A 27982-nucleotide genomic window follows, 5' to 3' on the forward strand; every position below is an offset into this window, starting at 1 on the left:
TGTTGTAACATAGTAACACTATCAGTTTAGCCAATTAGAAATGAGCTACAGGAAAGAAATTACAATAATACATGATCATCCTGAGGTGACACAGCAGAAGTTGGAAGATTATGTTAAAAAAGTTAGGATTTACAAGACAAGAGTTAATAAAGTAGCCTTCTAAGTAAATCTATTAATTATTACAATATATTCACACACTTTTAAAATATCCATGTTCTTTATTAGTGTTGCAAACCACAGTAAATTAGGTTGAGGAACTATTAATGTAGCTATGATTATGGACGAATAGATTGTAGCTATTTGAAACAGACGAATGTTATATCAAGGTTAATGACAAACGGCACAAAAACACAGAGGGTGTGGTAAAATGTGTGTTCATACATAAAACGGGTCTCAACCCTCACTACGCAAAAAGAGAAGTGCTCTAGTGTGCGCGCACATACGCTCACTACAGCACAGCATAACAGCGTGAGCGCGCATCACTTCCTGTACAAGTGTGCATGCTGGGCGCTTTCAACTCCGACTGGACAACCGTCGGAGTCGACGAAGTCAGACAAATAGACAGGAGGAACGGAATATCTAGGGGAATACTCCACCAAACTGTCCGAGTTTAACCAGGTAAGTTCTAAAGTCTCGTATCAAGGTCTTTTTTTCCTCGTTTGGGCTTTGTTGAAGTGTAATTTCCTCACCTTTTGGAGGGTTAGTGAGTATGTGAGAAGCCCCAGTTGTGCTAGCCTGCTGTAGCTAACCTCACAGCATCGTTTCCTCTCAAGTTGAGGTCTAAAAAAAAAAAACCCATGTTTATGTGGAAACGACTTTTTTGCGTTTTACAGGCGCCCTGATAACACCTACAGCATCAGCCTCAGCGGCTATAGTGTGTCATTATATCCAGCTGTGACTGTTAAACACAATTATCACGACGCACCACTGTCACATATTCAATATTTACCTTGATACATATCCATGTCTATTAGAGCTCGACAGCTATCTTACCTCTTATTAGATTACCGCTTAGATTTTTAAATAAGTTCCACTTTTATCAAAACTTGCGTAACGATCAATAAACTATTTAAATATTATATAATTATCTTTTTTGTTGTTGTTGTTGTTGTTATTGATGCATGTACTTTACAATAAGGTTCCTGCTCTAACAAGAGCTAACAATAAACCGTTGTATTTTTATTTTAATTAACGTTAACAACGATTAATACTAGATCAAATGTTAGTTTATGCATTATCCAATTTTAACTAATGGGAACTTATTCTAAATTGTTACCCAATATAATTACTTTACCTATGAATACTTTTGTTGTTTTGCTTTTTACTTTTGGTGTTTTTTTTTTTTTTTTGTGTGTGTGTGTTTTTTAGAAACCCACCAAATGGTGCAATTTATTGGTAGGCCCGATACAACAAAATCTAAAGATCAGCAGAAATAAAACAATATATATATTTTAATTATCTAAAAAATTATAGTCTAATGAAATTATGAGTGTTACTATATTTATAATATAGAATATTGTGTTATTCGCCTGTGTGACTGTCTAACGTCTGTGTAGTGTCTTGCTGTGTTTCCCATTACTACAAAATATGATATAATACATGCTTGCATATTTACACACTTTTGTTTCTGTTAGTTTGCGTTTTAATTTTACTGTTGTCTATTTCAACAGAACAAGATAACAGTTTGTTGATCAAATTATTGTTGTGTTATAAGCAACTTTTTATTAAATAACCAGTTTTTATTTCATTTTTTAGCCAAATCTCAGATTTGTTTAGTACTATTGAAATGGTTCAGTTTCAAGTCTGATATTTGGTTTCTCTTGACATGATTGCGCAAGATAGTATCACCTTACTTAAAGTAGATCAGTCTGCATTTCAGGTCAGGGAAACGTTAACACTTTATAAGAAGATAGTCATCTTTTTTATTTTGTGTGTATTATTTGTAAAAAAAAAACCTGTTCTGGACAGTTTAACCGGAAATCTCTTATAACCTTTTGCCATGCAAATTCGTAGTATTTGGCAATGTAGAAAGGTTTTGCCTAAATCATTTGTTGAAAGTTTGCCTTTGGCGGAACTGTTTAGGTAAATATCACAGTCAGTGAGTAGATTAAATTTGTCTGTTTTAAATATTTCTTGTAAGGCATCATGAGGAATGAAATGTATTTAAGAGCTTTGAACTTCCTTTGAGGAAGAGGTGATATATACCGTGATAAGGAGGCTTAAGATAGAATTCATGATATTTGTGCTCCTTTGTAGGTGATTCATGAACTGCTTAAGGACCAGACAGAATTGTTAGAAAGAAAGCCCTGTGTGATTTGTTAATTTAGAAAATATTATTATTTCTGTATCATCATTTTACCAGGTAGGAATGTGTGGTTGTTATTCTCTGGCGAAAGCTGTTGTCTAGTCCTGTTTTACTTATAGTCCTTATTTTTACTTATTCCTGATAATACATTTCTATGCTTTGTTTTGAAACCATGACTTTTTTAATGGGTTGCCGTTTTTAGTCCCCCTGGATCTTATCGCTTGGTTACAGATCCAAGCAGCAGGTCGTTCTGCTTGCTCTAGTCTCTAGGCTTTGCTCTCCCTGTAGCTTTGCTCTCCCTGTGGCTCATAAGGCACAAAGCAGGAACGGTGAAATCCAAAATGGGTCAGTGAAATATGTCTAGCTTTAAATCAGCAGGCTCATTTTAAACCATCATGGTCAAAGAAATTATATCTGTTGAGAGTTAATTGATCACTTCTACTTTATACATTGACATTACAGAGGAGTCCGGATGTTTGCTTGCTCTATTATAACGTTCTAACTTTTGGAAATGGTACAAGGTGTTAGGTTTTGAAAAGGTCTTGAAGATCTTGATCTGATCTGAACTCTTGTCAGTCGCAGTTCTTTTGTAACATGGGAATTCATCAACCAGATGCATTTTAAGACTAGTTAGTTAGCCCCAGTAGAGTTTGTTTTTGTGTACTTGTACACCATGTGCAGGGCTGTACCGTGATTTATTTTAATTTTTTTATGGTGCTTGCTTGTTCAATTACTGGATCATCAGATCCAGGTTTACTGAGTCACCGGAATGTTTTCTACCAAGGCTTTTCAACGTGTTTACTTCGCAGACAGTATATGGACATTAGGAAGGCAAGGCATCAAGCCACGTCGACATTCAACGTTTGCGCAACATTCTGCCTATAAAGATGAAGCCTTTTTAGATAAAAAAGCAACTGTTTGTTGTAAATGGTAGTTTCTAGTTTGTTGTAAATGGACCTCTTATTTTCACTTTCATGCGTTGATAAATTCCAGTTGATTCCCCTCATTGTTTCCATGTGAGACATTGAAAGCAGCTTTAGTAAGCCGAGTAATATAGCTGAGGGAAAATATTTCCTGGTACTCTTGCTGTGGGCACAAACCAAATCCTCTAGCACTACAAATGATTGTCTGCGTCACCATTGACTATTATTCCCGCAGCCGCTGCCCTCCCGGATCAGGAAATTGATATTTTTTCCTTGATTCGTTTGAACCCATAGCTTACACAAACAACTCTGATGTTGTGTGTTGTTTATTTTCAAGGAAGATCCTTTTTTCTGTTGCATCAAGTCTGTCTGGATTCGGCATGCTTGGCTCTTACTTTCCCTTCAGGTTATGTGCAGAGATGTTATATAAATGCTCCGGATTTGACCGAGTTAAAGTTGTGACAGCCAAATGCCATAGTCCTTAAAGAGTGACCTTTTTCCCTTTAGTTGTTCTGATGTACTTTGAGCTCAGGCCTGTTTTTACACATGCAATTGTGAAACCATTTGTGCCCAGCTGTCATTTTATATTATATTAATTTAAGTTTTTTTCTCTTTTTTTTTTTAATCGTACTTTTGGATCTAGAATTTGATCAGGAAGTGCCACGTGCATTTGATGTTTAGGGATTTCCATCTGTGTTTTGTTTATGCAAATATTTCAGGATATTGCATTTAACATTCTGGTTGGAAGCACCAAGATTCAAATTTCCACAATGTGCTGAAGACTTTCCCCCTAAACCCTAAGGTGACATTATTTCAAATCACAAGCACAAATCAAAAAAGAAAGGTATGAGATCATATAAGATGAAAACACTGCATGGGTGGTGGATGAAGTACCTGAAAATGTAATAAATTAGACATAAATAAAAAAATATATATCTATAAATTAAACAGACTTGTACATTAGATGCCAACTTCTTGATTCTGTAATCAAATTACAGTATTATATTATTATTATTATTTATTTATTTACAAAAAATGTTTTTAAAAAATATGAATAAAAAGAAAGTAAACACTGTAACCAACAGGGCACTTAGTAATCTGGTAAGTTTGTTCACACTGAACCATATTAAAAAAACAAATTTTACTTACAGCACAGTAAAAATGCCATGAGTACGTCATAGTGGGCAACTGAATATAGCGCAGCATGGTTTAAAGTTTGTCAATCGTGCGTCATTTCTTACTAGTTACAGGATAAACATGAATGAACATCTGAAGTAAGGTATCTTGAAAGATACAATACAACTTACTGAGACGTATCGTATCTCATGTAATCGCTCAATCAGTGTTTGAGCATTACTGCATTACATTTACCTCAGTCAAGTTGGTTCGCTAAATATATGCACTGACTACATTAGCCTATATATTCATTAGATTTTACTTAAACTGTTAGTGAAGCTTGATTATTTAATGTATGTTTAAATAAATCTGTCATCAAAATAACAGCCATTGTGTAAATGATTATTTCAATCACGAATTGGAGTAAAAACATAATTTTATAATTAGATTTAGAAATTAATGCAAAAACTGCCTTATATGCAGTTTACGTGTTTGCATACAATTTGTTGATTAGTGTTGATTTATTGTATCTAAAAATAAATATCAATTGAATTTAGGCTAATAGTTTGGGCTCTGTTGTTAACCTTTATAGTAATGAGCAAATAAGGGTGACTGTCTTGTATGTTTCCATGTGTTAATGACATTTGTTTTAAAGGTGTAGTTTGTTGTTTTAAGACTTTTGTGACACAATCTGCCTTTTGTAGACATGTTTGAAAAGTACTGCCAATCAGGCACTGTGAAGTTACATACTGGTGTTGGGTTGTGCTACATTGTTATTGTACGCTGTGTAGCTTACTGTACAGATGGTGTGTATTTGAGTGATCTTCTAGGCTTTAGCGGGACATGCTTTGCTATACATGGACAGATGTTGGTGAATTGGCTGATAGACTGACTGTTGACCTCTTGTGACAATGAAGCAGGAGAGCGAGGGATTGTTTTCTCTAAGATTTGATTGACAGCAGGCTGCAGGATCCAGGGAATCCAACCCTCTACTCAAAATCCTTTAGACTATTCTTACCGTTTTCATAATCTAACACATGGAATCCAGATGCTCGGTATAGCTCCAGCCAACGTTTCATTTGTCTCGCTGACTTGGCTAAGAATTTTTATGGTTTGAAGCCTCTCAACTTTTATTCACTCTTCCTTTCGCTTATAATACTTGCTCTCTTTTCGAACTTGTAGTATTATGCTTAGTAATTATCAGGGAATGTTTCTAAACAGATTGTTAATGCTCATAAAAGGGAATTTTCCTGTATTTTTTTATTTACATTTATATGTAAAAATCCAGATTTTTATTATGTAGCTTATTGATTTATGTAGGTAGGTATATGATCAAGAGCCATTGACTGATACAATGCATTTATCTTATTTGATACAGTGAAATTTAATTTAATTCAAATATAATACAACATTTAATTTGCTACAGTAAAATTATACAAAATATATAAATATTTATAATGTACATTTAGTTTAAAATAAAAATAAGGTTATACATGAACTAATATAAGATTACCCTATATATATATATGAAATTATTTTGCACAATTCACAATATATGTAAACAGAAAACATGCAGTTTCCAATGGCAAGTCTGTTGCTAGATTTTAGAACAACAGACATTAAAAAGAATGTCCACTTATGTTAATTACACACAGTTATTGGCTGATGGTAATATAATCTTGTTAGATGCTAGCGCAGATGCTATCTCATTATTCAGTCAAGCCGGAGTATTGGTGCCTCATATAAACCTCATGCAGTTCTTCACTTTTCTCTATGCTGTTCTGCTGAGCAAAGCCACACGAGTCGCCACGGGCTGCGCAGCAGGAAAGATCTTTCAGTATGTTTATGTTAATGCACTTTGTTTACCCATTCATCTGCCCATTATACTGTGTTTGTTAGTGGTCTATGTAGTGTATATAAAAATAATTTTAAAGCCCTTGGGCATGGTACATTGTGCATGATGCATGGATCGCTGCTGTTTGAGGGGAGTGAAAGGAAGAAGATAAAAGATTGTGTGTCTTGGCTTGTGAAGATGGAGTTAGTCATGTCACTGCTGTCCATTTGAAGCCAGAATGGAAGTCTGTCATGTCGCAAATGGTCCGTGCGACATGTTTCGGCAAGAAAAGCACACAATATTCTCTTTCCATCTTCTTTATTCCATTTTAATATTGGTTATCTGTCCATCTTTCTTCCCATCTCCATTAGTTCATTAGTAAGACTGTTACTTTGTTCCAGTCCAGAAGCTACAGACCTGTTACGCTTGACTACACTTCCCAGAAAGCTTTTTGGTTTTCTTGAGTGCCTCTAGGTTATTCAATTATTATTTTTTGGTATCATTAATGCTACAAAGATTATGAAATTTGAGTCATCTTGCCAGTCAGATTGTTTCAGAGCATCACTTGAAGGTTATACGCTGATGTTTAAAGCAATATTCTGGTTATTTTCAATTTAATGTGTGTGTCCCACATCTGGCATACTGTCAATTACTACAGACAAAAATATGCAGTTTAAAAATGAATTTGGAAACCTGTTTAGTAGAATATCTAGTACCAAGAAATCATATTTTGTGATTCATATTGATTTGAATATGGTGAGAAAAGGATGCCAATAAAACTTGAATCAGTATCATGAATCCTTCGCTGAAAGATTCAGCGGTTACGAAGTCAGCATAATGAATCTCACTTACTGAACTGAAAATTATTATTATTTTAGTAATGCTAATCTAGATATTAAGCATCTTTTGTGTACTTTAGTGTTCATTAACCCATATCAAATCTCCTTTTGACAATGTGTAGTTAGTTACAGATATAATGGTTGGTTTGGGTTGACCCCAATCTGACGTATTTCTTAGAGACTCACTAAGATGTAATTTCTCTTTTAAAAGGTACGAATTTAGAAGCAGAGTTTATTGTGCTGATGGTCTATATATATATATATATATATATATATATGAAGAGTTCAGATGCAAAAGCCTCTAAATGCCATCTGAAAGTTTCTTATAGAATGATCATTTTTATTAAGCTTGTATATTTAAATTCAATAATTTCACTTAAATGCCAATGAAGATTACCTATTAATTATCATTGAAGTGAAATTACTGAACTTAAATATACAAGCTTGATAAAAATGATCATTCTATAGAGGCTTTTGCATCTGAACTCTTCATATATATATTTAACTGGTTGTTAGTGGTAATCAACATTGATGTGGTAATCAACATTGATGTAGTTCATAGGCCATAAAGTAGAGTAGAAAATAACTTTAATGTCGATTCTAATGGGTGAGGTTGAGGCAGAATGTGTGTTAGTCAGCAGCACAGAGTCAAACCTCATGCTCTCTGACTATATTTACCATAGTGGAATGATGTAATTTACAGTATCTCTTCTAGCCTTCTATTGCTTCTCTCTTTAGCTTCCTCTCCTTGATCTTCGTTCATAACATAGAGATGTATAAACCATCTCTCATTCTTCCTGAAAGCACTGAACCCTTACCAAAAGTGTGAGAAGGAACAGCTGAAGATGACATTAGTAAGAGACGACTCTTCTCCTCACATCGTCGCCTCATTTTCCCCTCGTGCCAATCCACCAATCCCTGTGCCATTCCCCAGATTAGGATTATCGGCCTGTGAGTGCTGGTTTTAATGAGCTGTAATTGATTTGTAAGCACAGATCCACCAGACTGTGTCAGGAAGATTAAATGAAGCTTGTTTGAAGCCCCAGGTCTCTTTTTTTGCCCCCCTCCAATGTGTTATCCTGGTAGTGGTGGGACAGAACTCCCAGCAGGGGTGTGTGGCTTTCAGGACTGATCTTACAGAGTTCCTGCTGAGAGTGTTTGCCCTCTTCCCCTTGGACAAGGCCAGTGTCTGGGAAGTCAGCCATGACCAAGTGCAGGCTTTATTCTTCTAAACACATTTTAGAGGAGTGGAGGGAGGAGCGACACAAGCTGGTAGTGTCTGCTCTCCAACAGTTGTACATAGGGTCCAAAATGTACTTTTTGCCACACCTGCCTGTGAGGTGGAAATGTACTAACTATAAACATTGCGTACTAGCCTTGAAACCATTTTTCCTGTTTTATTAATAATACTAATAATATTACTTTTATATTATTCATATTATATAAACTACAGTTGAAAAGTTTGGGGTCAGTGAGATTTGTTTTTGAGAGTTTGTTCTTTAAGGTTGCATTTATTTGAGCAAATATACAGTCAAAAACAATAATATTGTGAAATATTATTACAATTTAAAATAACTGCTATTTTAATATATTTTAGATATTTTATTTTTTCTGTTATGGTAAAGCTGAATTTCCAGCAACAAAAAACACCAGTCTTTGTCACATGATCCTTCAGAAATCATTCTAAAGCCTGGGACACACCAAGCCGACTTCAAAGAACTTGTGGTGGTGTCGGCTGCGTCTTGACCAAAAAGCTGCACTTGAATCAAGATGTTAGGTCTGGCTACTCACCATAGACACGGCTCAATCCGAGGGGCGGGATAAACGGCTGTCTTTCAAATTCCCTCTGTACGCAATAGGACAGCGCTTCAACCAACCAGAGCGTTTTCCCAACAGCGGAGCTAACGTTAGTTGATAGATTCAACTTTTGAATCTGGCCGCCAAAACTACGAACACATCTTCCTTTTTTAAGAATGACTTAAGTGCCGTTCTTTGCTCTTTTCTTAAAGAAAAACTTAACTCCAAGTCCTCCAGAGTCGCGGCCAAAGCCGATTCGAAAGACTGTTCTCCAGCAGCAGCAGCCGTCATTCTTTGTTTTCGAGTAGCAGGGAACCGTCGCAACTCTGTCGTCATTATGTTAAGCCCGCCCCGCCTACTCTATACACGATGTGATTGGCCTGACCCAATTTAGGTTTTTACAGCTCCGAAAGTCAACGGAGAGTTGCTAGACTACCCTGGCTGCAAAATACATTTTGCTGCCGCTGGGGTGCGTCTAGATTTCTAGGCTAGTGGTGTGTATTCTTTGCATGTAAATTGCAAAAAATATTTCATTGTGTCACTATTCATTAAAACTGCATTTTCACAAAAATGTCAAGACCCCTCTTAAGTTTTGTACCCTTATCATCCAGAAGCATGAGTGAATTGAGTATCGAGGCAAATAAACAATTTTAACATATTGTAAAGCCTCTGTTTTAGGTCACTTCTCATGTCTTCCTCTTTGTTTTTCAGACACTGACTCCTGTCATTGGACCAGCTGGCGTTGGACGGGGTGTTGGACCCTCCCCCTGCACAGTGACAGAATGAGACAATAGCTGGGGGTGTTGGACATCATCCCTCCCCCCTCCTCTTTGTTTCCCCCTCCTACATATCCAAGACACATACATACTCACTATCTTACACCAACACACTACTAAACAGTACCCTGGACCTCTCTGGCCCCCATGCTTTACTTTGTAGGGGCCATGAGACTTTTACAGGACTGCTGCTGTTGTTGAGAACCCTTTGGGAACAAAACAATCAATTTCCTTCCAGCGAGTAGGCACATCCTTCCAGTTCCTACGGCTTTGGTGGAGCTTGACGGAAGCTCAGTTGATCATTGAATCATGAAAACACCAGAGGACCACTGGGAGTTTCCCTTTGGAGTTGTACATTAATAGGCTAAAGACTGCCAGTGAGCAAAGCAAATCTAATTCAACCTGCAGCAGGTCTGAACGTCTGTTTGAAGAAATGATACCTCTCCTTAGCCATTGCATCCACCACATCTGAAGTGCCTTGTATTCCATCCAACTGTTGTTTACCTCTAATCCACATATCTGATCCAGTCCTTAAGTTTCATTTGTTTACATTTCCAGGCCTTATAGCTTTCCAAGACATATCTGTTTTTTTGTTTGTTTCTGTTTGCGTGCATAAGAGTTACACTCTGAAGTATCTGAGATACGAGGAATGAGACCACCGTAGAGTTTAGTTACTCAAACTTAGCAAAACCTAAACTCACTCAGACTGTTCATCTGACTCTCAGACGTAGTGCAGCACTTCCACTGTACGGATCCGTCACCATGTACACGCTGCAGTCCAAATGGCGTTACCTGATCATGTTCTTGGGTGTCCAGTTAGTGGTCATGGCTCTTCTTTCCAGAGAGGGCTACCAGAAAAGAGTGTCATATTTTTTCCGGATTTTTCGGAAGCCTGATCCTACAACGGGACATGCAGTCGTTGCACGCAACCACACGGATGTCTATGCCAACCTCTCCCTTTTAGGCCCCCCTGTTAGTAAAGAGGACATGCCCTACTGCCCGAAGCAGTCTCCTCTGATTGGTGAGTTCAGTAGTGTGTTATCAAGTTTCTGATCTCTCTATTGTGAATGCATCATATCAGTGTGTTAGTTGTAATAAATAGCCTGGTAGCTTCCTCTCGGTATAACTGAGATAATTTTTTTTTAAATAAAAACAACCACCCAAAATTGATATAAAAAATATATTAGTAATATAAATATACGCATTTCATTTATTTTATTTTTTTCCATTTTTTTGTAATTGAGGGGAAAATTCAATAAATGTATGAATAAATTAAGAAAAATAAAGTATTTCTGAATTCAAAAATTCAATGGTCAAAAGAGATGGAAACCCTAAAAATAATAAAAATAGATCATGGATAGCATGGGAAATCTAGGTTTAGGCAACTTTTACAGTCTAGAACTTATTAGAACTAGAATCTAGAACTTATCTAGAACTTATTAAAAGTCTTTTAAGTCAATACATCCTGTTCACACTCTTTTCTTATGTTCAGGTGGACCTATTCATGTCACTTTCCCCTCTGGGCTTACACTTGCCGAGATTGAGAGGAAGAATCCCCTTGTTGTCCGTGGGGGGCGCTACAGGCCACCAAACTGTGAGGCACGCCATCGCACTGCAGTAATCATTCCCCACAGAAATAGGGAGCACCACCTCAAGTTCCTCCTCTACTACCTGCATCCCTTCCTACAGCGACAGCAGCTCAATTATGGCATCTATATCATTCACCAGGTGCGCCTGCAGTCTGTTATTGTTGTAATTTTATTTGGTGATGCAGAAATCGCTCAAATTTAAATGTTCCCCCCAAAAATACTGCTCATAAATATTCAAAATCTAGTTCCATGACCAGCAAGAAATAGTTAGTCTATGGGTCATTGTGTCACTTTCAGCATTACATAGTCTCTCAGTGAAATGACAGCAAACATTGCAATGACGGGACCGATACGACAATGAAATTAGAAACCTTCAGGCTTCATAGCTAAGTGGCTAATGGTATATTTCCCAGAAATTGTCAATCAAACCCTTTTGAAAAATGTTTGATCTCTTCTGTTGTATCTTTTATTTTGATTCCCTCACATCAACAAAGGTCAGACTATCGTTCTTACATTAAACCCTAATTTAAGCCGTACATTATTTGGTTACCAAAGCAAATTTTTTTTTCTCATTTGGCACTTTGGTGAGTGTTCATTTTAGACCGTGTTCTCACAGTTTCACGTGGTGTATAAAATGTATTTGTTGCTTGGTTACATATCAGATATGCAGCTATACAACTCAACCGTGCCTCCTGCAGTTTCCTGCCAGAGCCTTTTGTAATCACTTTATCGTGTTATATCTGTCAATCTAGATGCAAACCTGTACAACTCACTCTGACAGGTCAATCGCTGGTCGTCTTTTGCTCTCCCCTTGCTGATCTCCCATTTTAGTGAACAACGATCCTAATACAACAGTGTGCCAGATTCAGAGCTTCGATATTTATTATTGTGGGTTTCCTAGGTTAATACAGTTTTATGTAGGATTATAGATGTACGGCATGAAACGTTTGCAGAGTTTTGAATAGAATTGTTTTTGCTCCTGACCTGAGAGGCTCGACGAGATTGAAATCCCATTTGTGCTAGTTGAGTTGAACTTTTATTTGGTCACATGTTTTGTGCTGTTGTAATCAGACTTAAAAAAAGAAAGAAAGAAATGAATATGCTTTCAACTGATCGAAAGTGACAGAAAAGACTTTCACTGTTACAAAAAAATGTATTTCAAATAAATACTGTTTATAGACTATAAAACAGTGGATTACTATCAAAGAAAATCATCTCCTTTCATATGCGTCTCTGACTTTGATATTCCCATCTCTTATCAAGAGGGCAAGGATTAGACCGTAATCCTCAATCTCGTCTCTGAAAATCCTGACCACATTATAGATTCAGTCCATATTTATGAGTATAAATCTATGCACTGCTGAGTCTGTATATCTTGTCATTATAAATTGTCATAACAATGACACTGTGTGCGTAGGCTGGTAATTACACCTTTAACCGAGCAAAGTTGATGAACGTGGGATTTCGTGAGGCCATGAGGGAGGAGGATTGGGACTGCCTCTTCTTTCATGACGTGGACCTTATTCCCGAGGACGACCGTAACACCTACGCCTGCGACGCTCACCCAAAACACGCCGCCATTGCCATGGACAAATTTGGATACAAGTCAGTGTTCAGCTCTGCATTTCATTTGACTTAATTTGTTTTAGTTTTCTACTTCAACACCTACACATATAGATTATGTACATGTATATGATTTACTATCAGATCAATTTACAACACATGTATTTGTGGAATAAATAAGAATTTGTGGAATAAAATTACTCTTTACCATTTTATGCTCGCTAAAAATGATATAATATTTAAATAATAATAAATAAATAATATATTTTATTGGATTCCCACACAAAATGTATATTTTAAAAGTAGCAAAAATAAATGATGATAAAAGACTTTCAAACAACAAAAATGTGAAAAATCCCTGTAATAATAAAATGCCTATAGTTGAATAAACACTCATAACACATGAACTAATATGTCACTGTACTAAACTGAATAAATACATTTATAGTATTTTTGTGCATTTTTTCCTTCCTGTTACCACTCAGACTGCCTTATAAGATGTATTTTGGAGGAGTGTCGGCTCTGACCCCCGATCAATACCTCAAAATGAATGGTTTCCCAAACAATTACTGGGGCTGGGGTGGTGAGGACGACGACATTGGCATCCGGTGAGTGAGCGAGTGTGTTTATTTGCTGGGGTGGGTTGAGTGTGTGTACATTAATGGAGAGGTTTGCATGGGAGGAGATCTGTCCTTGTGATGCAGCTGGCCATGAACCATCTGTATTTTGCTTGCTTTGTCAAGTTCAAAGCTAGGGTGTCAACATCTGAGGGTGTGTTACTGTGCTTTATAGGGATGGATTGTGTGTTCTGATGTTTTATTAAGTTATAGCCAGAGTCATGGCTCACCAGCTCAGCCACAAAGGATCAAATATTGTTATGCTATACATTTTAAAATCAGTTTAAATACAAAGAAATTCATGATATATCGCTATAGCATCGACAACACAATGTGCGCATCCACGGTAGTCACATTGCACGATCGCAGGATGTGCCATGTCAAGTTATAGGAATCGTAGTTTATCCAGGATCAGTACCGACCAGTCCCCTTGGTTTGGAACGCTTGAGATTTCCGGATTAATTGCAAAGTTTAACCATCACAGAGTGAAAGTTTTTACATGATTACACTTGTTTTTAAGTCCTGTCAGTTTAAACATTCAAGTGAGTTTAAAGCATTCAAGGACAAGAAGATGCAAAACTCAATTCGGAACACTCTCCCTGTTTTCTGTGTGCACACAGAGCCATGCAAAAACCAAATTTTTTTTGTGCCTGGCCAGATACTATTATTAGCAAAATTGTCAAAATGCCTGTCTCGGCAAAAATTCTTGTTGCTTATGTCTTAAGTGAACGTAAGAGCTATTTAAGTCATCTGGTGAAAATTTTTATATTGCAGTATATATTGCAAAAAAACAAAATATGTCAGTTTTATCCAATATCGCGCAGCCCTAAAAGTCATATAACTGTAAAGTTTTAAAGTTTGAAGATTTATATGTTTTAAATGCCACTTATAGAATTTTAGTTTATATACATTACTGTTTAAAAATTTGGGGTCACTAAGATTTGTTTTTGTTTTTGAAACGAGTCTCTTCACCAAGGGTATATTTATTCTATTTATTTGTTCAAAATACAGTAAAAATTGTGAAATAGTGTTACAATTTAAAGTACTGTTTTCTATTTTAACATATTTTAAAATGTAATTTATTCCTGTGAAATTTTCAGCATCATTACGCCAGTCTTGAGTGTCACATGATCCTTCAGAAATCATTGTAATATGCTGATTTGCTGCTCAAGAAACATTTCAAATTATTATCTTGAACAAATTTGTGCAGCGTAATATTTTGGGGGAACCTGTGATTTTGTCAATTTTGATCAATTTTGTCAGGATTAAAAAGAACAGCATTTGTTTGAAATGAAAATCTTTACCTGTGTTGAAGTTCTTTGAATAAAATTCAGTAAATTCCTCTTCCTGCCATTCTGATTCAAATTCCAAATACAGCTTCCTGAGGTAGTGGGACACTTAATCCTGAGTGTCTCCGTCTGTTTTTTTTGCACACTATCTAACATTCTTCATCTTCTCAGGGTCTCGCTCGGAGGAATGCTGATCAGTCGTCCGTCTCTAAAAGTGGGCCGATATAAGATGATCAAACACAAGCATGACAAAGGCAATGAAGTGAATCCCAAAAGGTAGAATCGCCTTACAAGCATCTGATAAATGCCCAAACTTTGACAAGATGTTTTAACATCATTCCATAGTGCATTAACATTCTAAAGGTGCGGTCACGTTAGCGAAATTTCACAGTCAAAAAAGCTTAATTGTCTGTCGTTAATAGTGATATGAGACACAGCTCACACAGAAGTCATTTTCTAACCAAGCAGCTTTCTATTGGTCAGTGTGGAGCAATCTTTTTTTGGAAAAATTTCGCCCTCACGTGAAATTCCCATTGGCATGGATTCCTATTGAAATGACTGCATTTTGCCCACAAAATTCACCAAACAATAGCCACCCGGCTGTAATTCCATTACAGATTAGCGCAAAACTTTTGCAATATTTTTTTTAATTTCGAATAATGACCATGTCACACTATTAATTGCAATTAAAACTATTGCGAAATTATGGCGTTTCCATTAACCTATGTTATGCATCTAAAACGTAATTTTTTTTCCTCTTGCGATAAGTCACTTAAGTCATAAATCAAGTCAACGGATGTTGGTAGGTTTATGTGTATCCCAGCCAGTGCGCTAGCCATTATTTTTAATCGAAGAAGACGTAGGCGTGTTATTCAAGCATTAATGGCAAGGAAAGCCCCTTGTACTTGGGAGTGGCCACATCTCCTTCCTATCTGCTTCAAGGTCTTCTTTTGTTGTTTAGAATCCAGTATTCCTGTGATACTTTTGTTTTTTATGAGTTTAGTAAATAACTCTGTCTCGTCTTCTGTCCAAACATACCGCATCATCTTTAAAGAATGATCGACTCTGACGTACGCCCAATGGAAACGTGACTGCACCTTAAAACATTTCCCTTTAAAATGATGAAATCATCTCCTAGTACTTCCTCTGTTTAAGATGTTTGCTCTCATGCAGGTTTAACATGTTGGCTAAGACCCGGCACACATGGAAAAATGACGGTATGAATACGGTGGAGTATGAGATCGTGTCCCGGGATTATCAACCTCTTTTCACCAACATCACGGTCGACATTGGCACCGAGGCAGGGCTGCACCCGCCCAATAAAAAGACTACTTCTTAGCATGCTCCCAGCATTCTTGTGGATCCCCGAGGCACAAGTCTTAGCGCCAATGCCGCTCTGCCTGCAGACCACTCGCCCACATGCACATGGCCAGTGAATCCACGGGACATCATGTCTTTACTGCACCACAGACTTTTCTTCTGTAATGGTGGTTCCATCTAGTGGTCACATGACCCTCTCTCTCTCTCTCTCTCTCTCTCTCTCTCTCCCTCTCCCTCTCCCTCCAAAGTTTAACATTTTGATCTTGTGCTCTCTGGTTCACTTTATAAGTCAGGATGCTGCAGAAACTTCATCAACTGGTCCACATATTGACCACTTCGCAGAATCGGTATTGGACCACTCTGCAGAAAGGATGTGTTTCCTGACGGACAGACTGTTCAAACATCCTCTGTGCCCATGGGCACCATTTAAAAACCTCTTTTGCCTTAGAATCAAGCTGCACTCTCTTTACATTTCTTTCATGACGACTGAAACATAGATTCGGCCTCCCGTAGTAGGGTGAGGCCGACTCTTAGGGAAGGGTAAAGTTTGTTTTTTTTGCCATGTGATGGAAACAGTGAAGCAGGCCGATGTACTGCTTAAGCAACCCTGTTTTCTGCACTACTCTGTGAGTCTGGTGCATTTCCTGTTCAGTAAATTAGTACTTTTGGTTATGTACTGTATTGTTATCCAGACAAATGGAGTGATATTTTGTTATACATCTTCCATTTCGGGTAACTCGCTCAGAACTGGCCTCTTTGGTAGTAATAACCACTCTACATATACTGATGTTCTCCTTTTGCCTTTGGTTGTCTTAGTAAAAACGTTGGCTTTAATAATCAACGCGCTGCCTCTCATTTTCATGAATTACTCAACACATTGTATTTTATCCTTTTTTATGATTGGCCGGCTGTGTGCGGTGTTGTCATTTGCTTTGGATTAGTAATAGTGCTGTTGAATGTAGCCGTATCTCTCTTCTTGGTCATCACGTTGATTCTTTTCGGGTTGGCTTCGTAAAGAGTTTATGCTGCTTTGAGTCCAACATTTACTACATTTTTGCCTAGAATCATTAGAAAGACATTCAGTTTCATTTAAGTGTAAATTATTCGTAAAACCATTCTCACGTAAATTGTCCCATTGAATAAAATGCCCTAATATTTGTAAAAAAACATTCTAATGTAAATTGGTGTAATCAATTAATCGAAATGCGTTAACTTTAAAACCATTATGTAAATTGTTGGATTGAATTGAATGCGTTAACATTTGTAAAACCATTTTTACATAAAACTGTTATGTTGATTTAACTTAAAGTGATGAAACCTGTTGCCTTAAAATTATCAAGTAAATAAACTTCACGCGTAATTAATTTTTTCACATAACTTATTTTTTTTTTCAATTATGCATGGTTTATTTACTTAATAATTTTAAGGCAATGGGTTTCCTCAGTCTTTTTAAGTTGTCAACTGATCACTTTTTACAGTAAAATTGTTCCTTGAATCAAATGCACTAACTTTTGTAAAACCATTCTTAAGTAAACTGCCGCATGAAATTAAACGCGCAAATCTCCTTAACTATTCTTGCGTAAATTGGTGCAACAAATCAAATGCGCCAACAATCATGAAATCAATGTACATTTTTGCATTAAATTAAGTTAAAATTCATAAACCATTCTTAAGAAAATTGTTACATTGAATTTAATGCGTGAATGTCCTTAACCATTCTTTGTTAAATTATTGCATTGTCAAATGCGTCAATATTTGTTAAACCATTCTTACGTAAATTGTTGCATTTCAAATTTAATACACAAATGTTTGTAAAACCATTTTTACATAAATAGTTGCAGTGAATCATGTGCTTTCAATCATAGAACCATTCCTATGTAAACTATCCCCTTAAATTCCATGTGCCAATGTTCACAAAACATTCAATGCAACCGAACAATTGACACATTGGTTGTTCTACTTGTTCATGAATGAGACCCGTTATTGGCAAAATCTGACGAAGAAAAAAAGTTAATTCTTGCTGACTGACCCGAATGACAAAATACACTTTAAATTGTTTGTTTCACCTTTAAAGATGCAACTGCAAAACTGTTTATTAATTTAGGAAAATATCACTATTAAAAATGAGTCTAAATCCTGGCCTTCAATGGCTAATGTAAACCTTGTTTTTGCCATGCCTTGTCTCGTTTCTGTCTAACCTCTAAACGTCTTCTGCATTAAGTGTCATGGTGACATGGACTCTGTGATGGTCCAGTTGTTTCAAACTTATCTGTGCATGTGTGGCAAGTAAATGAAGGCATACTTGCATTTCAAATTTATGTTTGTGAGACAGAGAACTCGATCATACATTGTTTTCCGATTGCTGCTGTTCTCTGTGGGAATGTGAAAGGTGGAAGAATTTGTATGCTGTTGGGAGCTTGTGATGGGGCATTTGAAAAAATATGTTGTTGGGTCATTGAAAGAAGTCATTAAGGCAGAGATACCAAAAATTCATATCTTTTTTTTGAAAGCATGTTTTTTTTTTTTTTATTGCTTAACAGAACTATTCTTGTTTTTTTTTTTTTTACAATTACAAAATGTTAAAGTGGTCATTAATGGTCAGGTTAATTAAATCTGTCCCTTACCCAAGTCTGTTGGCTCACATAGAATATCACCTGAGTGTAATGACTGTAAACATTTGAGTTATTTTTGGATGTAATGGGTGGCCCGAGATGTGTATTCTTCACATTCAGAATTTATATTTGATAATTGTTCAGATCATCATCATAGAAGGTACTTTGAAAAATGAATTGCATAGTTTGATTTCTACAGATGACAGGCTGCACACTACTCAGGTGGGGTGATGGATTAGATGTTTCTAAATGTGCCTTACTGGGCATCAGTTTTCTCCAGTTCTTCAGTGGGCAGTGCTCTGAAAACGTTTGGGGTATATGTTTCTCTTTAAGAAGTCTGCACACTACTCAGCGGCCTTATGATGATTTAATAAAATGTTAATGTACTAAATGGCTCATGTGTTTTGTGACTGGTGTGTTTTAGAGATTTGTGCAATTAAGGGTCTATTTGATTTGTTTTTTTTTTAATGACAGTGGATTAAACTGCTGCCAAAAAAACTCTTTACAACCCTTCATTAAAAAGAAATACCGTTGCTTTAATATTGGGTAAATGTAAGGCTCATACTTCACCCTGGATAGTCAGTAAATATTGGGTTAACCTTATTTGCATATTTATGAGGTCAGAAGCATTGATTGGATAAGTACTACGTGATGTTTTAACCACTTGTGATTGTGGAAATGTTGCCACAGATCCAATCTGAAAAGTTTTTCTAATTTCCACTGACAGCTTTGTGAATGCAATGTATATCGTAATTGCAGTTTTCAATTTTTCATCAATTGAGTAACTGTAAAATACCTTTTCATTCATTCTGTTTGGATCAGCTCAGATACTTTAGTACTCACAACCCTTACATTTGTGTATACACTATTTTATATTTGTATTGTGTATCATATATTTTTATTATTCGTGTCTTGTCGCTGTCATTCTGTCTGTGCTGTGGAAGCTTCTGTCATCAAGACAAATTCCTCATACCAGTAAACGTACTTGGCAATAAAGCTAATTCTGATTTACTATCATTGAATTGTATTATGCACAAGTAATATCTGCCACTTAACATATCATTGGTCATTAAAAAAACCCTTATTGGTTGACCTCTATAAACATATATTGAACCTTATTGTAAAGTTTAACCATTTAACATGAACAAAAACTAGCAAACAATACTTTTACAGCATTTATTCTTCTTAAACTCAGCATTAAATAAAAAAATTCAGCCTATTTTGTAAATATGTTATTGTGAGAGATTCGTCCTTGTAATATTTAAACAAATCAAGGATTAATCCACCCTGCTGACATATGCGGGATTCTCCCATCATTGTCCGCTTAAACCCAGCCGCTTCACAATCGACAGCAAACTCACATTTATTTTTTAATTACAACGCCAACATCTTAAAATACAATCAACAACTGATGAATAAAACCAGGATCCCATCCTAATTTTTTTCTTCGATAATCGTCACAATGTCTCATTATTAACTAACATTAACAAAGATTAATTATATAAAAAATATATTGCTCATAGTTAGAGCATGTAAGCTAACGTATTGGTGTAAATTAACAAATAAGACCTTATTGTAAAGTTACCCATATTTTAAAGAATGTTTTTATTGTTTTTGTCCATGCAGTTGAAGTCAGTGGTTCACAATACAACACTGGAGTCTCTGGAACCCATCTTTCAAAATATCTTCTTGTGCGTTTCATAGAATTTTCATTTTTGAGTGAAAATGACCAAATTTAAAACCGAATAATCAGACATTAACACAGCTGTGCAAAGAAACGCTTTAATCTGTAATACTCGTTAAACATGACTTCTATTAACCAATAAATACGAAAGAGGAAACCGCATGCAGCTGACAGATCGTTGCTGCCATCTTGCACAACACAAGTTAAGGCATTAAAATTTTCCTGACACTGCTGTACCTGGTGTAACATTGATCACAAAAAACCCGGCCGACGTCACTACTACTTCACCAAAGCGTACAGTAAGAAGTTGTTTGTCTGATAATAGCATCATCTACTCGTGCTCACCAGCAGCAAGTCTCTCAGAGTTCGGTACGGTTTTCACATATGGCTTGATTTCTTGCTTTTCCTCCTAACGACAGAAAAACAAAACAGCGCGGCTAAATTAGTGCACTCTAATCCGCCATAGTGTTTCATGAATGAAAGATGAGACAACGCTCTCATGTAACAGCTCAATGATCTATAGGTTTCTGTGCGTAATCTTAAGTGTTCTTGATTCGTCCCTAGTGCTTCATGAGGATCACCAGGATCTTCTTACAAAAACATTTTGCTGCAAATACAAATCATTTCAAATTTACTGTATAATTAGCAATTAACATAAAAAAAAAAGAAACTAATCTGAAGTGTCCCTTCATGTGACGGGTAACGTTACAGTACGTTGTCTAGATATGCCTAATGGGATGTGGACACTAGGATGGGATTCACAACATTAAGGGTATCATTAAGGGTATCAAAAAACGAGTCACTCGGGAAGTATGAAATTCTGTACAACCCCAAGATTGCATATGTTGTCATCTCTTCCGTACTCTTCATGTCTCTCTTCTAGCTTTCTTCTTTTTGACTGGTGGTTTCGGGGACTCCCGGCTGTCATCTGTTTTTTCTGGTGGAGAAGAGAGAGTGTTTTGCAGACCTTTAAAGTTCCCCAATTATGCTTTTTTTGGAAATTACTTTTCATTTTGTGTGTAATATAGCTTTATTGTCTCCCGAAAGAAAGAACCGATTCTGAACTGCCTGAAAGTCGTCGGTAATTCCAGTCTCACTTCCTGCATGAATCAACGTAACCTAATTTGCATAATGCCAGCCTGTGGTTTTCATTGGCTACCACCAACACTTTGACCCGCCCTCAAACACTGCAGTTGCAGCTGAGGCCTGGAAGAGTTTGGTTCGACATGTCGAGAAGACGCTGTTTTAAGCAAAAGCAAATTTACTCCGCATGCACTTCCAAAGGATGAGGACTCGGGCTCGAATTGATATGGTAAAACTGCCACCATCATTACTGTTTGAAGCCTCCAGAGCGGAAATTCAGATATGGTAATGGGCGTTCCGTTTCCGACATGTGCTGTAAGCGGTAGACCAATCACAACAGACTGGGCCATCTGACCAATCAGAGCAGAGCAGGCTCTCAGAAATGAGGGGTTTAGAGAGACTGAATTCTTTGTTAAACAGTTTCAGACAATGACAAAACAGGTGATTCTACTATGTATATTATAAGAAAATTAAAATGTTTTTCGACCTTGGATGCATATAAACCAATTGTAGGAGACCTTCAAAACAAAATTAGGAACCTTCAAAATAGCACAATTGGGGCACTTTAAACTTAAACGCTTTTATATGGTGGTTGAACGTACTTTGTGTTGGTACAGGAGTGGATTTGTCAGCCGGCTCGGGTCCACTCGTTCTCTGTTGCGTCTGTACCGGAGCTGACGGTGGCTGTGAAGATGATGACAGATTTAGGAGCTAGTTTTTGTTGCTAATAGCCAGATGAATGTTGAAAAACAGAGTTCTCACCCCTGCTGTGGCAGCTGAGACGTTTCCCGTCACGCTCTGTGCCGGTGTCGCAACGCTCGTGTCTCTCTCTGCCTTCATCTGCGACTGAATATGATACAGATTTTCTGCATTAGGTTTGAAGTAACAGTTCAGTCCTTTGTGAATAATTTCTGGAAACATCCTCACCGGAGCAGAAGGTCCAGCATCTTCCACTTTCTTCTTCTTCTTTTTCTTCTTCTTAGCTTTAACGCTACCAGGGGCGCCTGCTTCGTCTTTATCTTTCTCGTCATCAGACTCCTGTAATGAAAAAAATGAGGCAGTTTTCAGCCTTGCTTGCTTCAACTTCTTGGTTATAGGGATGCGAATTGTCACGATTTACTTCAATTTTGATTCTATTAACGATTCTTTAACCATACTATTTTAACAATGCTTTTTCAAAGTACCATTTATTACAACAAAACTGGGCAACACTTTCCAATAAAGTCCCAGTAGTTCATTTTAGCAATACATTTCTTAGGTTCGTTCATTACTTAACATGAACTAAGAATGAACAATACTTCTTCAGCATTTATGCATTTTAGTTAATATTAATCTCAATATTTACTAATACGTTATTAAAATCAAAGGTTGTATTTGTTAACATTAGTTAATGCATTGTGAACTAACATGAACAAACAATGATAAGCTGTATTTTTATTAACTAACATTAACAAATATTAATAAACACTATAACAAATGTATTGTTCATGTTAGTTAATACATTAATGTTAACTAATGAACCTTATTGTAAAGTGTTACCCAGTATTTACTATTTTTTTTGTTAAAAACTGTTCCTTGTTCAAGTTAGTTAACGTCCATCCAATACTTTTTTATAGATACAACTCTGGCTTTTAATAATATATTAGTAAATGCTGAAATCTAAATGCTTTAGAAGTATTTTACATCGTTAGTTCGTGTTAACTAATGGAACTTTATTGTAAAACCTTACTCAAAATGCTTTATCTTTAATGCATTTATTTGAAGTCGGGGATTATAGAGATTCATTTGTGAGTCATTTTGACTGATTCATTAAAAGAACCGACTCATAAGAGTCATTTGTTCTTTAATGGGACTACATTAGTAACCCCAAGGATTCCCTATTTTTTTTGTACATTTTTTCCCCTTTGATCTAAAATATTTTCTATTACCCCCTCAGATTTCAATGTAATATTTCAACCCATTCGCATGTCCTTTGATATCGGTTTATAGTCACATGACATGCAGGTAAACAAAATATTTATTAATAGGTTTTATTTTTAAATTATTATTTATTTGACTTTTTTTTTGTGATATAATTATTAGCTTTATCAAGTCACAACCCCCCTGCAGTTTGTAATAAAACTATGTTTGTTTGTAGTGTGAAAAGTCTATTTGCAACAGCAGTCTTTCTCTCTCGCTCTCATCACCATCAATAATATTTCTAAAATGTAGAAAGAGATTCTGATCAAAACCCAGATCAGAAACTGATTTCGATTCCTTCTCGTTATTAATTCAGAGAGGTAAAAATGAAGTTTGTTTCCACAGGCCTACAGCTGCACAACGAACTGACCTGTGCCACTTCCAGGACTGACCTGTGCCACTTCTGGGACCGGCGGCTCCAGCGGTAGTGCGCTCACGGGCTGTTGCTCAACATAGTTCCCCCACTCCTCTGATGGAGCGTTCCAGTCACACGATGGATCTGCAGATGTGCTTTCTTAGGAACACAACAGCAACTCTTAGTAAGTCTGTAACTCTATGTGAATGAAAGCAGGATCTGGGCATGTATAGATTCTTACTTATTCCAGACCACTCGTCATCCACTGGTACAGGAGGATGAGGACTCCAACTCAGGTCAGGGACTGTAAACAGAGTAAACACGTTTTTAATTTTTTGGATGTAGTTTTTTTTTATATGCGACAGATCATGGTGAAACTGGAGATACTGTACATGATTAAGTGGTACAGAGAAACAGCTCCTGGCTGAATATGAGCAGAGCTACAGTTGAGTTTAGTTACGCATTTATTTCATAAGTTTGTAATTACCAGCATTCAATCCACTGAATGAAACAATGGTCCATGAGCCTGTATTAAGAATAAAAAATAAACAAATTAATCTACTTGCATTTTACATACAATGTATACACAAAAAAGTATCTTATGCTCAGAAAATAATTGTAATATTGTGAAATATTATTATATATTAAAATAATGGTTTTCTATGTTAATATATTTTTAAAATTTAATTTATTATTGTGATGCAAAGCTGAATTTTCAGCATCATTACTCCAGTCTTCAGTGTCACATGATCCTTCAGAAATAATTCTGATATGCTACTTAAAAACATTTCTTATTATTATCAATGTTGAAAACAGTTCTGCTGCTTAATATCTTTGTGGAAACCATGATAATTGTTTTTAGGATTCATTCTTGAATGGAAACTTCATTTATTTGAAATAGAATTCTTTTGTAACATTTGAAATGTTTTTACTATCATTTTTGATTGGTATTAATTAAGGAATTAATTTAAAGTATTAACAACAACTCACTGAATAATACATAAAGAGGTGTTCATAAATAGCTTTCATTGAGTTAATAGAGAAGACATTAAGATGTCTTAAGATAAATGTGATTGACAAGTTTCAAGTCAGATTCACACCATGCATCTCCTGCATGAGCACCAAGGCTCAACCAGCCCATAATTTTATAAGACACAAACAATAAGTGATATATTAAGAGAAAACATGCCCTTCTCGTGAAGAAATTGTGATTCCTGAAACTTTTTTTCTCAGTACCTTCCATATCTTGGGACCAGACAGAGGGTTCACTAGTCTGACGCTCAGTCGGGACAGTCATGCTGGTCCAGCTCTCTGCCTGAACACTGGCCATCTGAGGAGGAAGCTGCAGGCCCACATCACTCAAGCCAGAACCATTAACAGCCAGCCCTTCCTCCCAACATGGTGTCACTACCATGATCAAACAAACAAATAAGTCTATCTATATTTCACATTATAATCTGTTAACATTTGATTTATTACCTTGAGGAACGACAGCATCTCGTACAAAACTTGCTTCAATTTCAGGTGGGTCAACTAAAATGTTGGGGGGAAAATTGTTTTGTTTCAACCATTATATATATTCATAACTGTAATGTACCATAACAAATTATAAACAGTGATCATATATACCTTCCACTTCTCTTTGGACTGGAGGTGTAGAAACAGTGGTGGTGATGTTGGTTTCTTGTTCTTCTGGGGTGGTTTGGACCTGCTCCATTGTACTAATATCAGTCAAAGCTGCTGCTGCTGCTACTGGGCTGCCTGACCCATCACCTGGAGTCTTGTCCTTCCGCTTCAGTTGTCGTTTCTCACGGTTACTGACCTTGGTCTCCCAGGTACCTGACAGATACAATTACAATGACAAACATGTTCCAACCATTATGCAAATAAAATTCAAGTTCTGAGCCACAAGAATTTATTAGGCAAATAACTTCTGTGAACTATTATTTATAATATATATTAGGGCTGTCAAACGATTAATCGCGATTAATCGCATCCAAAATAAAAGTTTGTGTTTACATAATATATGTGTGTGTATGGAGTATAATTATTTTCTATATATAAATACACACACATGCATATATATTTAAGAAAAATGTGTTATTTATATATAAAATATTTATATATAATATAAATTATATATAATATAAATATATATACACAGTATATACATGCAAATATTTCTTAAATATATACATGCATGTGTGTGTATTTATATAGAAAATAATTATACACCGTACACACACATATATTATGTAAAGACAAACTTTTATTTTGGATGCGATTAATCGCGATTAATCGTTTGACAGCCCTAATATATATATATATATATATATATATATATATATATATATATATATATATATATATATATATATATATATATATATATACACACACACAAAAATACATACATTCTTGGAATATTTAGCATACAATTCTTGACTCTTGCATTGTCAATACAAGATCTTGGCAATTTGCATCAAGAGGTGCATCCATGTTTGGTCAAGATCTTGTATTGACAATGCAAGAGTCCTGCACTATGTAAAGTCTCCTCCAGCACATCCAAAGACTTTCATTGAATTTAAGGTCTGGAGTCAGAGGTGCTAATACATGTGTGAAAATGATTCTTCATGCTCCCTCTAAACATTTTCACAATTTGAGCCTGATAAATCTTGACATTGTCAACTTTGAATATGGCCATGATGTGTCTTGTTCCTGCATGGTTGTTTAAGAAATGAAAAGCTACACACTCCATCAATTAGGGTTAGAATAACTGTTGGCAAACATAGAACATGCCAGAAACATAATAATCACTGCAATAATGGTCCAATCATTGACTCTTAAGCATTTGCCCATTTAAATCGAAACACCAGCCCCCCAAAAAAGTTATATTATAATATAATATAATATGTAAAACATATATTACTGCCAATTTGATATATATAGCAATTATATATAGCTACACATATACATATATATATATGTATAGCAAATATATATGCATACTACATAATATGTTTCTGTGCACACATACACACACACAAATATACATATATATAATAAAATACATACACACATATATAAACACAAACTTTTATTTTAGAATCGATTAATCGTGATATATATAAAATACCATTATGCATGTAGGCCATTTATCTATCTATAAATCATTTGTTTACAACCTTTGTACTAATTCTGTGTACTTTTTATAAAGTATGGGATTCATATTAATCAAAATATACCTTCATCAGGTTCTTTGCCGTCAACAGACATAGAAGATTTTTTCTCTTTAACAGGAGGCTTTGGCTTTTTCTTATTCTTCTTTGCCTAAAACCATCAAGAACATCAGAATAAATAAATGACAGTATTTAGATTTTTGGCTGAACTATCCCTTTAAACCTAAATGTCAAAGTAAATGACACAATGCATATCATTATGACCTTGTCAGTCTTCACTCCTGGTAGTTCTTGATCGTCCAGCACTTTGGCATCTTCCTGCGGTTCAACAGCAAGTCCATTTCTCTGGGCCTTCTGTGAAACATTTATTTTAAAATAAAGCACAATGAGATAGTAATACATGTAAAAGTTACTGATATTTTCATTAAGATTTAAAATTATGCCATTTGAAAGCGGTTTTTAATAGAATTTGGATGCCTAAATGTCAGTTAGAGTTGTTTTAAACGTGAATGACTAATGAATCGTTTGAGTAAATGATTCAATTCGCTTGTCTCCACCAATAGGCGTAGCAATGCAACCTGCACTAAACGAATCTTTTTGGTACCGATTCAAAAGAAACGAGTCAGTAACCCTCCCATCTAAACGAAGCAAACCTTTTCAGCATTCTTCTTTCTGTTCCTTCTCTTGGGCTCATCTGCCTTCTTCACCGGCTGCCCTGGACCGGTGTTTTCGGGGGTGTCTCCGGTCTCTGTCCCTGTAAGCCTTTTAGAGAAACCACGACAGACCGAGACCGATAAAATGACCAAGAAAACCAGTCCGACCCAAGCTGTTAAAAGGAGCAGCCATGGAGCGCACAGATCAGGATTCAAGCCCAAGTCTATTCCCAGCTCAGACTTCAGATAGACGAGGCCGGTCGACAGGGTTTCTCTGACATATCCCGTTATCTGCTCCACATGCTGTGAAGCGATCTCTTGCCAGCCCGGTGCCATTGCAATCTATTGTACGGGCACCGGCGTGCAATCATTCACAAAATCAATATTTTGAGATAATTACAAGGGAATAAACGTTGCTTTGCCAGTTTGCCACCAGCGTGCCACCGATTACTGCTGCTATTGCTGCTTCTGTTCAATGAAGGTGCATGA

At 36.2% G+C, this 27982-nt stretch overlaps 2 protein-coding genes across 5 annotated transcripts; one reads left to right on the top strand and one right to left on the bottom strand.

Annotated features, from left to right (window-relative positions):
• The first annotated feature begins 422 nt into the window (after positions 1-422).
• Positions 423-18511, top strand: LOC307172173 (beta-1,4-galactosyltransferase 3). 2 transcript variants are annotated; one of them, XR_013823671.1, is made up of 8 exons: positions 423-618; positions 9526-10611; positions 11083-11318; positions 12597-12784; positions 13228-13350; positions 14820-14924; positions 15822-17276; positions 17396-18511. XR_013823671.1 is itself a non-coding variant. In XM_079894273.1 (7 exons), exons 2-7 carry the CDS (start codon positions 10353-10355, stop codon positions 15985-15987), a joined length of 1077 nt encoding a protein of 358 aa, XP_079750399.1. In that variant the 5' UTR covers positions 423-618; positions 9526-10352; the 3' UTR covers positions 15988-18511. The 2 variants fall into 2 exon arrangements, 1 of the variants encoding a protein (XP_079750399.1); XM_079894273.1 differs by having other exon boundaries at positions 15822-18511.
• A 1837-nt stretch (positions 18512-20348) lies between these two features.
• Positions 20349-27980, bottom strand: mtdhb (metadherin b). 3 transcript variants are annotated; one of them, XM_079894271.1, is made up of 14 exons: positions 27494-27980; positions 27105-27194; positions 26907-26991; positions 25291-25500; positions 25141-25194; positions 24898-25068; positions 24149-24187; positions 23903-23965; positions 23699-23820; positions 22275-22385; positions 22110-22193; positions 21950-22031; positions 21094-21201; positions 20349-20673 (listed from the first exon to the last, which is right to left on the bottom strand). In XM_079894271.1, the coding sequence occupies exons 1-13, from the start codon at positions 27827-27829 to the stop codon at positions 21131-21133; spliced, it is 1518 nt and encodes a 505-aa protein (XP_079750397.1). In that variant the 5' UTR covers positions 27830-27980; the 3' UTR covers positions 20349-20673; positions 21094-21130. The 3 variants fall into 3 exon arrangements, with proteins under 3 accessions (XP_079750397.1, XP_079750396.1, XP_079750398.1); XM_079894270.1 differs by having other exon boundaries at positions 20349-21201; XM_079894272.1 differs by lacking the exon at positions 24149-24187 and having other exon boundaries at positions 20349-21201.
• Between the last annotated feature and the right edge of the window lie 2 nt (positions 27981-27982).

This window comes from Squalius cephalus (assembly GCF_949319135.1).
Source record: "Squalius cephalus genome assembly, chromosome: 15".
In the NCBI taxonomy this organism is placed as follows: domain Eukaryota; kingdom Metazoa; phylum Chordata; class Actinopteri; order Cypriniformes; family Leuciscidae; genus Squalius; species Squalius cephalus.

Bases quoted from the DNA above. Each gene is read 5' to 3' on its own strand.
- LOC307172173 (XM_079894273.1), top strand. From the start codon at position 10,353: ATGTACACGCTGCAGTCCAAATGGCGTTACCTGATCATGTTCTTGGGT. The intron at 11,319-12,596 runs GTGCGCCTGCAG...CTGTGTGCGTAG, and splicing joins GCATCTATATCATTCACCAG to GCTGGTAATTACACCTTTAA. The intron at 14,925-15,821 runs GTAGAATCGCCT...GCTCTCATGCAG, and splicing joins AATGAAGTGAATCCCAAAAG to GTTTAACATGTTGGCTAAGA.
- mtdhb (XM_079894271.1), bottom strand. From the start codon at position 27,829: ATGGCACCGGGCTGGCAAGAGATCGCTTCACAGCATGTGGAGCAGATA. The intron at 23,821-23,902 runs GTAAGAATCTAT...TGTGTTCCTAAG, and splicing joins TGACGAGTGGTCTGGAATAA to AAAGCACATCTGCAGATCCA. The intron at 21,202-21,949 runs GTACGTTCAACC...CTTCTCCACCAG, and splicing joins CACTCCTGTACCAACACAAA to AAAAAACAGATGACAGCCGG.